This window comes from Littorina saxatilis, linkage group LG5 (genome assembly GCF_037325665.1).
Source record: "Littorina saxatilis isolate snail1 linkage group LG5, US_GU_Lsax_2.0, whole genome shotgun sequence".
In the NCBI taxonomy this organism is placed as follows: domain Eukaryota; kingdom Metazoa; phylum Mollusca; class Gastropoda; order Littorinimorpha; family Littorinidae; genus Littorina; species Littorina saxatilis.
In genome coordinates, this window is record NC_090249.1 from 34,802,432 (window position 1) to 34,814,931 (window position 12,500).

The window sequence follows — 12,500 nt, forward strand, 5'->3', positions numbered from 1 at the left end:
TTTCTTTTGCTTACATTCCGTTGAACTGATCAGGTGGGAAATGTGTTACACACGCAGGCAGTGAATCATTCTTATGCTTTGCCGTTCGTGAAGATAGGTAACAAATGCGTTGTGCCGTTCTAGGATGAGCACTGAAGCAAATGTGAGTTATTTATGTTTTGTCCACAATTTAAGGAAGTTGGTGTGGCAGTGAGTTTTCACTTTTTTTTATACTATTCGTGAACATACGTCGTGGTGTTTTTTACTACTTGTTTATATAGTGTAGGTAATGCGTTAGTCTTTTAGTTTTGAATGGCTTTCGGCTGACTGAAAAGCCTTCCTTGACGCCCATTCAAACTAACACACGAGTAATGAGGACATATCTGTCGCTATTTAAAAAAAAAAAGGTATCTAGAATATTCCCAATTTGTTTGATTTCACCAAACATGTGTTATCTGGCTGTATAATATCAGGCAGGCTAAACATGAATGACAGATCGGTACCATAAAATGACCAGTTAAGAATGACTGCAGCAGTCTGATTTTGTTTGTCTTAAACTGGTCAGTCATCTAAAGGCTTGTTTTGTTTTCAGTATTAGAGAGTGGAGAGGGGGGGGGGGGGGGCGGGGGTGAGAGCGAGAAAGGGAAGTCATTTTTGACACTGACGAAACATTGCGGTATTTTTCATGAATTTAGTTTGTAGTTTCGGGCGGATGTCGCCCAGTTTTAGCCAGGCTAATGAACTATGATTTTGAAAACTAAAAAATTTTCGCCGAAAGATTCCTACAAGTGACAGACAAAACGGAGCACTAAATTGGACTTCCTGAATGAAACTCCTCCATTTCAGGAAACTAACTTTGACATATTCACCACGGAAGCGAAAGATAGACGGAAGAACGAAAAACGTGCATAAAAGCTGTGATCTGTTTTTATCACGCACAAAAATGAAAGGAAATTGAAGCTGGCTCATGTGTACAGGATAATACCTTCATCACTCCGAGATACAACTTTTGATGCCTTTAATTTGCATTTAACTGTGTGTGTGTGTGTGTGTGTGTGTGTGTGTGTGTGTGTGTGTTTGTGTGTGTGTGTGTGTGTGTGTGTGTTGTGTGTGTGTGTGTGTGTGTGTGCGTGCTTGCGTGCGTGCGTGCGCGCATGTGTGTGTGTGTTTGTGTGTGTATGTGTGTGTGTGTGTGTGTCTGTCTGTCTGTCTGTCTGTCTGTCTGTCTGTCTGTCTGACTGTGTGAGTTGGGGTAAATCTGTTTCTGCATATCTCTTAGTTTGTCTGTCTGCGTGACAGCCTGTCTGTCAAACATTTTGATTCGTTGGAGTGTTTTAGTCGGAGGCATCTCCTCCCGAATTTATTGAAGCCGGCACGTAATAGTCCAAGCTTAAAGAAAATATTTCTTCAGCCAGTTGTATTAATCTGTAGTCATTTGTTTTCATATTTTCAGGTGTGTTTGTGACGTTAACCAGTACCAACCACCCCTGTAAACTGGACACTGCGACGTCATCGTGCAGCTGCTACAAAGGACTGCTTTGACGTCTGTACAGTGTTGACGTCAACGAATGTGATGTCAAATTGGGTCATTGCGAACAGGCAACAACATTGCTTCAACTGCATTAAACAATGTGATTGTCGGGTGACAGGCAACTGTGTGCATATTCCACGGCCATTGACTCGAGACACCACCGGCTGGACATAAAATATAGAACCTTGTAATTGTCTAAAATCAGCTTGATCCTCTGTGAAACCAGCTTGCATTCATTGCTTGATTGTTGTTCAGTATTCTATGCTGATGACAAAATGCTGTGAAAAAGGACTCAACCATTGTGAAGCTCAGCAAATGAAGTCGTCGTAACACGGTGTTAATCTACTGATGTGATATCCTTTTAATTCACCACTAATCATTGACGCTATTATGGACAAGGCATACATAATGAAACAAGCGTCGAACGTGTTCGTGCTATGCGCTATTGTGATATTGGTGAGTGATGGAATCATAGTGGAGGCGGGGGGGGGGATTTAATGTGGACAGTATTAACATGTGCTAGTATTGCACGTGTGTGTGTGTGTGTGTGTGTGTGTGTGTTTGTGTGTGTGTGTGTGTGTGTGTGTGCGTGCGTGCGTTCGTTTGTCTGTCTGTCTCTCTGTCTGTTTTTTTGTCCGCTTGCCTCTGCATGTTCGTGTGCATGTTCGTGTATATGCATACATGTCTGCACAATTCCTTGGCTACCTGTCTGTTTCTGCTCCCTACACAGTTTGTGTGACGGTCTGCTTGTGTGTTTGCCTGTCTGTCCACACAGCACTGTGCGGTACCAGCTCACCCCTGGCACGGACTGGGTAACGACAATTTCCATTGCTGGCCGCTCAACGCCACAGCTGCTCACTCCACTCCTTACACCTCATGTCCAGGTAACTACGATTGTACACTTGCAAATACACATAAAAACACCCTTTCTAGACATACCCCCGCCCACCTACCAGCCTCCACCCCCCCACCCCACCCCCTTCTTTTTTTAAGATTGTCTCTTTTAAGACCCCTGTCTTTCAGATTCCCTGTTCAGAACCTATTTAAATTTACTTCCACTTTATTACTTCCTTTTTTTTAAGACATTATTTTGTCAGGGTTTTTTCTTCGCAAAAACAGAGGTTTCTCTTATTATTTGATTTTTAGGGTTAACGTGACGTGTCTGTATATTTTTTTGTATTCATGAAATGATAAAATATATTTTAAAGATGTTTCTGAAATATCAATTTCAGTCGGAATTTTTTTAATTTTAAGGGAACCAATTGATCAATTCAATGTTGTTACGTTTCCAGAATGAAATGCAATCCCTGAGAGAAGATTCTTCAAGCAACATTTTCAATAAATTTGATTGAAACATGAAGTCGTCAAAGTGCCGCCTCAACTTTTTTTAAAAGCCGGTTATGATTTCATCAACGACATTTCTGGCAAAAATTAAAATTAAAAACATGTGGGGATATCATTGGGAAGAATTTACAAGTAACGTTTCATGAAGATCAGTCCAGTTGTTTTCTGGGAATCGCTGTTCATACAGAAACATACCCAGACATTCACACTGACACAGACACAAAACACACACACACACACACACACACACAAACACACACACACAAACACACACACACACACACAACACACACACACACACACACACACACACACACACACACACACACACACACTATAACTCTCTTCTCGACACCCAGCGATTGCCATAATGTGTTGATTTCGCTTTACGCAACCTGTTTCTTCTTGTCTTCCAAGGAGTTGACATTGACTGGATCGAGGAGCCACCGGATAAGGTCAAGGCCGAAAGGGCATTCAACGTGACCTTTCACCTTCACGTTGACCCTGCCTTTTACCAGTGGGCCGTCACTGTGGGTATTTTCGACAAGGCCGGAACGATTGGGGGCTTCAGGTAGAAAATGTTTCTAGTGTTTCATTGGCCTCCCTCAGTCCCTCCGTCCAAAACACGGCCGGGGACTTCTTTTTCTGTTTTGTTGTCATTTTCATATGCATGTATTTGTTACCCAATTGCTGGGAAATTCGGTTCGCTTCCTACCTCTGGACAGCTAAAAGCATCAAGAATCGGTCTACCCGGACGATTATGTATTTAAGCATGCACCTGCACTTCTGGCAGAATTATCGTAGTGGAAAGGGAGTAGGACGTGGATACCGTCACTTACAGTTGACCCGTGGCCGTTCCGGCCTGGAGTTGTACCTTTGACCCGAGAATCACAATCCCAAAGCTCAACAGAGCTACCACACCCTCAATTGCGTGGCTAGTCAACCTCCTGGGCGTAAGATGTGTACACTGGGGGTGTGCTGTAGGAGGTAGCCCGTACCAAACGTTCATCTTTCTCTAATCCAGTACATTTCACCGCAATAACTCTATTCTTGTTCTCAAATGTTGTCCTATCTTTGACTTAATAATTTCTTAATCTAGCCAGCGTACTTACTTACTTACTGCCCATTATGCCGGTTTGCATGTAGGGCAGCCGAGCAACAAAGGACCTCCACTCCTGTCTGTTCTGGGCGAGTCTCTGGATGGTACCAATCTAGCAAGCGTAGCTGCAACAAACACTTAACTTTTGATGTTATATTTGAATAATCTCCCAGACTTTATGTACGGCGGCTTATCACACCTTCATATTTAGTGTTGCTTGTTTAATTATATCAACATTCTCATAACCGCGTGTTCACTAATACCCATTCTAGTGTATGTGTGTGTTCGCATTCGTGATGTTTAAGACTTTTGGAGCAACTGAGCAATGAATTTTTAAGATTTGTGCCAGATGCATGATCAACCTTCAAACATTGCAAATTGTTTCCAAGGAAACCAAGGACATATGTATATACAGCGATGAACTGTATGTGTAAACACGTTTAATTTTTTGCGGCTGCTCACCTGTCGTTTTTGGACACAAAATCAGTAACACAAAAGAATGTTCTGATCGATTATACGCAACCAGTTCCCACCTAACTGATACTATCACTGAAACGGCACTCACCAAACATCGCTGCTGAAGCCATGCAAATATCACGTACAGGAAGTTCCATCATATCCCAGGCGAATGTTTGCAGACACTCAAAGCAAAAACAAATATCTGCGAGCATCATTCTTTTTCAGCCGTGGTAATATCGCCATATGACTGAGGGCATGCTGGTATTGAACCCAAACAAAAGGCATGCCCAAAATGCAATTGTCCAATGCAAAAACGCGGGAGGCTCCAAGTCATGGTTTACGATCAATCGACTCTGTTCTGCTGCACTCGACTTGACTGCAAATACAACGAGATGACACCAAACAAACACAAACACCAGAATCAGAATGGAACAATCTTCTCCACTTTTAAACACTTTTTGGTAAACACTAGTGATCAACTGAGCTAGTAGAATTAACTTTCGTTTCTTTAATATGCAGGCTACCAAACACTACCAAACACGTATTACCTGATTTAACTCTCAAATCGTACGTAGCCTGTCATTATTAATCCCAAGCTGGTTGACCTTACTCGGAAGTTTAGTGGGTACAAAGGTATAGCCCATAAGAAAGAATGCAATTTACTAAATGACATTCTAAAGTGTTGAAGAAGACCAGTCTTTTAAAGTAAATCAAAATTAAGTATACAAGTGCAGGGGACTTGTTACTAATGGCTCTTACCTACTGCTGTTTGTATTTTTAGCGCTGTCTTTGGTTGTTTATTGGATGTAACCACAAATCGGAATAGCCTATTTTTTACGCACGTTTAGATATTACATTATTCGTTAATATGATGAAATTAAGAAGTTGTTATAACTGTGATGGTTTGTACTTTTCGCTGATATAGTTACCTTTATTATGTGTATGTATCATCTAAAAACTGACAGCTATTCTTCAATATGTATAAGTTGGCTGTACAAAAAAGGAACAGAAAAAACAACGTTAAAAGGGACAACGGTAGTAAATCACGGACAGTCATCAGTTCATCTGTGCACGAATTCGTATCAACAGGAAAGAAGGAAAGAAAGACAAAAAGTAAAATAAGAAAAAAACAAGTCGCGTAAGGCGAAAATACAACATTTAGTCAAGTAGCTGTCGAACTCACAGAATGAAACTGAACGCAATGCAACGCAGCAAGACCGTATACTCGTAGCATCGTCAGTCACCCGCTCACGGCAAAGACAGTGAAATTGACAAGAAGAGCGGGGTAGCAGTTGCGCTCAGAAGGATAGCACGCTTTTCTGTACCTCTCTTTGTTTTAACTTTCTGAGCGTGTTTTTAATCCAAACATATCATATCTATATGTTTTTGGAATCAGGAACCGACCCGGAATAAGATGAAAGTGTTTTTAAATTGATTTCGAAAATTTAATTTTGATCATAAATTTTATATATTTAATTTTCAGAGCTTGTTTTTAATCCAAATATAACATATTTATATGTTTTTGGAATCAGCAAATGATGGAGAATAAGATGAACGTAAATTTGGATCGTTTTAGAAAAGAAATAAAAAAATTACAATTTTCAGATTTTTAATGACCAAAGTCATTAATTAATTTTTAAGCCACCAAGCTGAAATGCAATACCGAAGTCCGGCCTTTGTCGAAGATTGCTTGGCCAAAATTTGATTGAAAAATGAGGGCGTGACAGTGCCGCCTCAACTTTTACAAAAAGCCGGATATGACGTCATCAAAGGTATTTATCAAAAAAAGGAAAAAACGTTCGGGGATATCATTCCCAGGAACTCTCATGTCAAATTTCATAAAGATCGGTCCAGTAGTTTGGTCTGAATCGCTCTACACGCACGCACACACGCACACACGCACGCACACACGCACACACATACACCACGACCCTCGTTTCGATTCCCCCTCTATGTTAAAACATTTTGTCAAAACTTGACTAAATGTAAAAAGAAAGAAAGTGAAAAGCTCAATGATCCTCACAAAACAATGGTAACGAGGATTACAATCTTGAAAAAGCTTCTCTACTTACGGTGGTACTTAAATGATGAAGGAGAAAATATGTTGCCACTGATACTGCCGCTGGTAATGATGATGATGATGATGGTGATGGGGATGATGATGATGATGATGATGATGATGATGAGGAGGAGGAGGAGGAGGAGGAGGAGGAGGAGGAGGAGGAGGAGGAGGAGGAGGAGGAGAGGGAGAGGGAGCAAGAGGAGGAGGAGGAGTTGGCATCGTGGCTTGGACGAACTATTCAAACGAACTTATCCAAACTGTTTTCTTTCCAGTGGTAATGCCTCGGCAGCCCAAGCGTGGTGTGAATCCACAGCGTGTCCAGCCGATCCATCCAAGGCCAACGTGTCCAACTGCTGCATACACCATGTCAACGTTCACTCGTGTCCGCTGTCCGAAACATCGGTGGTCAACAACGGTCTTTGTGGTCCCTGGATCCCCCCTCAAGGGTCCATCTTTACTCATTCCCAGGTCATGGTCGGGCCGATCAATAGTGGTAATTGGACCAGCGTTATTCCAGGATTGTATGAGGTATGTGGTTATGTGTGTCTGTCCGACTGCCTTTTTGTGTTTGTCTGTCTGTTTCTCACTTTCCATTTCCCCTCTCTCTCTCTTTCTCTCAGTCTCTCTCTCTCTCTCTCTCTCTCTCTCTCTCTCTCTCTCTCTCTCTCTCTCTCTCTCTATTTTTTTTTTATTTTCCTCTCCTATCTAGTTTATCACTGCGGATGATACTTTGGCAAATTCCATAAAACTGCCTTGTTATTTTAATAGGTGGGTCTGACATCAGTTATCGCGCACTTCAAAATAGCCGGTATGCACGTGGCCGTAGAGAAAAGCATGGAAGTTCTACCAAAAACAGGTGAGACTTTTGAGTCAAGTTCATGTTTGTCTTAGATTTTGTTGTTGATTTTTTTTTTCTGGTTTTCTTTTGTATGGGTTTGTTTGCTTGGCGGGGATATAGCTCAGTTGGTAGCGCACTGGATTTGTATTCAGTTGGCCGCTGTCAGCGTGAGTTCGATCCCAGATTCGGCGGAAATTTATTTCAGAGTCAACTTTGTGTGCAGACTCTCTTCGGTGTCCGATCCCACGATTGACAAAAGGGTCTTTCCTGGCAAAATTGCTTAGGCACAGTTAATAATTGTCTACCTATACCCGTGTGACTTGGAATAATAGGCCGTGAAAGGTAAATATGCGCCGAAATGGCTGCAATCTACTGGCCGTATAAAATTTCATCTCACACGGCATCACTGCAGAGCGCCTAGAACTGTACCCACGGAATATGCGCGATATAAGCGTCATTGATTGATTGATTGATTGCTTGTTTGTTCGTGGTTGTTTTTTTGGGGGGGTCTTTTTTTTTATCTTACTTTATCTTGTCTTATTCTGATAAAACGTTTGCTTTGTCCAACCCGCCGTTTTATAAATGTGGACCGTGAGTGTCAATATACCAAATACATCTGTCTTCTGCATAACGATGGAAAAGGCATCTCGAATTTTAACAGACCCATTTCATGTTATGTAATTTGTGTCCCACGGTTAGCTGGGACAGTGCGGGCGAGGAAGGTGAGACGTTCCATTGACTTTGGAGATTGCACTCTAATGATTTTGTTTCCCATCATTTAATTTTATTTTATGTGGTATGTCTGTGTCTGACAGTGTGTGGAGATAGTAGTACGTGTGAGACAGAGGAACGAGAGACGTGTAGTAATTGTCCCAGTGACTGTCAGTGGATACTGTCCAGGGCCGGACTAGGCGAAGAGGAGGGGGGGGGGTTGCCAGTGGTGGCCCAGGGGGACATCCCCCCTGGCGGCAGGGGCGGATCAGTTCATTTTCTGACTGTTTTTTTTTCAAAAGTATATTGTGAAGATATGGGTGTGAAGGCGCGAAGCGCCGAGCCGACGGCGCAAAGCGCCTAGCTTGCTAGGGGGGTCCGGGGGCATGCCCCCCCGGAAAATTTTGAAAAAAAGGATGCAAAATGGTGCAATCTGGTGCATTCTGAGGATGATCATTACCAGTTTCAGGCAGCAGATTTTGTCACTGATTAATACCCCAAAAATTGAAACTCAATGTAAAATAAAGAAATGCATACCTCATTCAATATTTTTATTTTTTGGCTGGGGGGGGGGGGTCCGGAAACCCTAGAACCCACCACCCCCCCCCCCCCCCCCGTCGTTGTGGGGAAGCTGACGGGTAGGTCATATTCTGAGATAGGAAAATGGTCGCTCCTTGCATGAAACGGCATAAAATAAGCAATAATAAAAATTTTTTTAAAGAAGTAAGGTACATGTTTAGGCTAGGGGGGGGGTTGCGCAACCCCCATAACCCCCCCGGTAGTCCGGCCCTGCTGTCCGCTTGAGCACTACGAGATTGCTACTTGATATTGTTTTATTTTATTTTATTTTTGCGTGTGTGTTTGACAGTGTGTGGAGACAGTGCGAATGAGACAGAGGAAGTCGAGACGTGTAGTAATTGTCCCAGTGACTGCGGAGACTGTCTTATGGAGCACTATGAGATTGCTACTTGATTTTGTTTTAATTTAAATCTTATTTTATTTTATTTGTCTGTGTCTGACAGTATGTGGAAACAGTGCGTGTGAGACAGAGGAGGGCGAGACGTGTAGTAATTGTCCCAGTGACTGTGGAGACTGTCCTCTAGAGAACTATGAAATTGCTCTCATTGCCATCAGTCTTCTTCTCGTTCTGATCGCTGTTGTTTCTGTCATTGGGGTGAGTAGGTTTGTTCTATGTGTGTGTGTGGGGGGGTATGGGTTGAGTGATGTTCTGTGTGGGTGCGGAGGGGTGGGGTGTTGTGTGTGTGTGTGTATGTGTGCGCGCGCGCGTGTCAGTGTCAGTGTGCGTGTGTGTGCGGGGTGTGTGTGTGTGTGTGTGTATGTGTGTGTGAGTGTGTGTGTGTGTGTGTGTGAGTGTGTGTGTGTGTGTCGCCGTGCGTTCGTGCATGCGTCGTATGTCTGTCTGTCTGTTTGTGTTTCTGTTTCTGTCTGTCTTACTGTCTGTCTGTCCTTATAGATATTACGTTTTTGTATCTGTAGGTTCATCTTACCATCCTTCCGCTTGTCATGTCAACTATGTCCGTGTCTCCGCCTTTTTATCTATCTTTCGCAAATATTCCTCTGTCTGCCGCTAGGTTTGTCTGTCGGTCGAACGACTTGTTTGGTCATTTAGACACAGAGAATCTATTCTGTGCAAATAAGGATCGGGAAACATTTGACAATGCTTTTTTCTACTATTGATTTAGCTCCTCTTAAACAACAATGTTTAAGCCTTTGTTCAATCAAGTTTTGTTTGGTTTTCGTTAGTTTGCTTTTTGTCCTTGTTTTTTACACTTAACAATCGTTATATAGTTTAAACATCAAATGTGACCCTCCACCACAGAATGAGTCGCATGTCACCGTTGCATGATTTTCATATTTTTTACATTTCCCTAAAGAGTTGTTATGCTCTATCCAGTGGTGAAAACCGGTTTAGAAAACAGCATAAGTTATAAGTTTGAGTTATAAGCCTGAGACTAAGGTGACCCTCACACTGTTACCAGACACTCCCCGGACTTATATTAAGCCTAGCGCAGAACCGCGCGAGGTGACATGCGACTCATTTCGTGGTGGAGAGTCACAAATGGCCGAATAGAAGCATACGGCTTTTTGGATATCTGGCCATACATTGATGACATGTGAAATCATGACAAACAAAGTTCAAATCACTGTGGAATTCCATCAAACATTCTCACTCCCTCACTGAGGTTTATTTTCTGTCCTGTTTTTCCCAACACTATAGTTAGTGTGCAGGAGAAAGTGCTCAACTGGGTGGAACACAAGTTCACGGTCAATTAGGTAATTGAAATTGAGATACGGTTTCAATCAATCCGACTGAGCGCTGGTGCCCCTGCCGGTTGGGCGCTTTCTCCTACCCACCACCCTAGGTCTCCAATGTGATTTATTTCTGCTAGCATTGTGATTTAGTTATTTATTAAGGAGATTTCTATAGCGCATAACTAAAAGCACTATGCGCTTCTCGCCATTAGGGCTAGTCCAGCGTGACTGATTAAGCCGTGTCCCTCAAGGCTCAAACCTAATGTCGAAACACACGTCAAAATGATAGTATTGTCCGAAAGGTCGATCGTGCCGGAAAGCAAGAACGAAATACATGTACTATGCTTTACAGAACCCCTAGGGTATTATCGTAACGAGCTTCAGAGAGAATTAAGCAACGAATTACTCGTGAAAAGAATAGGTGACCTTAATTTTGACATGCGGTAAAACGAACTTTTTCCAATTACAACCTATACGAATTCTACAAAAGCCCAACACTTTTAGGAGTGGGAAAGTGTGCAAATCGTCCACACGTGAAATACGCGCACGTACACAACGTTACATTCCGTCGGCTTCATTATGCAAATTAAACGTTTGATTGGTCATACTGTCATCTCTGGTTCCAAAGTACAGAACGTTTGTTTGTTTGTTTGTTGTGTGTGTTTTTATTTTTTATTTTATTTGTTATTGTTTGTGTGTTTGTTTGTTTTTGGTTGTTTTGTTCTGTTTTGTTTGTTTCGACACACAAAAAACTAAACCGAGAGAGAGGTAATAACTACATCAATGATAGATTTACGAAAATATAGAAAACATTTTTCTGTGACATGGACAGAATAATGTTATTCCGCTTGCGCTGAAGAGCTTGCTTTCAACTTGAAGAATCAATTGTCCGATAACCTCTGCAGTTATACGCATGGATTGTTGTATTGAATTAAACCCCATTTGAGAGACTACAATGTGTCCAAAAAAGATTAGAGATATTTTCATCTGGCTTCGAACCAGGTTTAAATGTTCGTACTATACAGCCTCACGGCAAATCATGTATGTGTGTATAGGTTTTCAAAAGCCCTATAGGAAAAACGCATGCTCGATTTTTTAATTATCTCCTCTTGGTTTACATTTTATCAACCGTGTTTGCAAAATTAGGGTTTATTGAATTTTTTGGTAAATGTCTAACAACTTCAGATTGAGCAATCATAAGATAAAAGGTCTCGAGTACAGCTACGAACATCCGTCTTCGTAGGGAATCCTACTTGTTATGACAGACGTTGTGATAATACGCGCGCTTAATACAAAACAAGAGTGAGGTGACCCATTATTTGTAACAAAAAACTACCTTGGGTGAGTCACATGAGACTTTGCGTTGCGCTCTGACAAAACCAGAAAACTGAGACGAAAACCAGTGGATTGACTATGTTCAGCTGGCGTAGTAGTATGCACAATGATAATCTCAACAGAAATAAACTGGTCAAAGCGGAAGAAAAATTAGCTATTTTAAATTATGTTGCATGATTTCCACATCCATTGAGTGAAATTACGTACACCATGCCTTTTTGCGCGTCCAATAAAACATTCTAAATCAGTGATTGTGCACAAATATGGGTTTAAAAGAAAGTTCCCAATGAAGTTTCCGTACTGTTATCAGCATTTGTAACAATTTGAATGCAAGCAACAATACAATACAATTGTAAAACAAATTAATAAACTACAAGACGCGTTAAAGTCCCGTTGGCCTTTTTTTGGCCATACTTACCTGCTGGTTCGATAACCTGAACTTTGATCTCCTTTAGTGTACTGTACCTGAAACACTCATATTGTATAGTTCCTTTCATTTCTGTTCCTTAAAAGATTCTTGTGCGTGTCTGAACTTTTGAGTGTGCGGTTGTGTGTGTTTGTGTGTGATGTCAGGGGCAGATCAGTTCATTTTATGGGGGGGTTTCCAAAAGTATATTGTGAAGACATGGGTGTGAAGGCGTGAAGCGCTGAGCCGACGGCACGAAGCGCCGAGCTTGCTAGGGGGGTCCGGGGGCATGCCCCCCCGGAAAATTTTGAAAAAAAGGATGCAAAATGGTGCAAGCTGGTGCATTCTGAGGATGATCATTACCAGTTCCAGGCAGCAGATTTTGTCACTGATTAATACCCACAAAATTGAAACTCAACCCAAAAAAACACACAAAAATATTTTTATTTTTTGGCTGGGGGG

The 12,500-nt window shown here is 41.9% G+C and overlaps 1 protein-coding gene across 1 annotated transcript in view; it reads left to right on the forward strand.

Moving 5' to 3' along the window:
• LOC138967747 (atrial natriuretic peptide receptor 1-like) overlaps positions 1-12,500 on the forward strand; it is a 31,543-nt gene that overhangs the window by 858 nt on the left and 18,185 nt on the right. Inside the window, exons 2-7 of the mRNA XM_070340403.1 lie at positions 1,433-1,966; positions 2,286-2,394; positions 3,272-3,425; positions 6,747-7,002; positions 7,243-7,330; positions 9,046-9,197. Of these exons, the coding sequence (XP_070196504.1) occupies positions 1,901-1,966; positions 2,286-2,394; positions 3,272-3,425; positions 6,747-7,002; positions 7,243-7,330; positions 9,046-9,197 (825 nt within the window). The 5' untranslated portion in view covers positions 1,433-1,900. The remainder of the gene's footprint in view (positions 1-1,432; positions 1,967-2,285; positions 2,395-3,271; positions 3,426-6,746; positions 7,003-7,242; positions 7,331-9,045; positions 9,198-12,500) is intronic.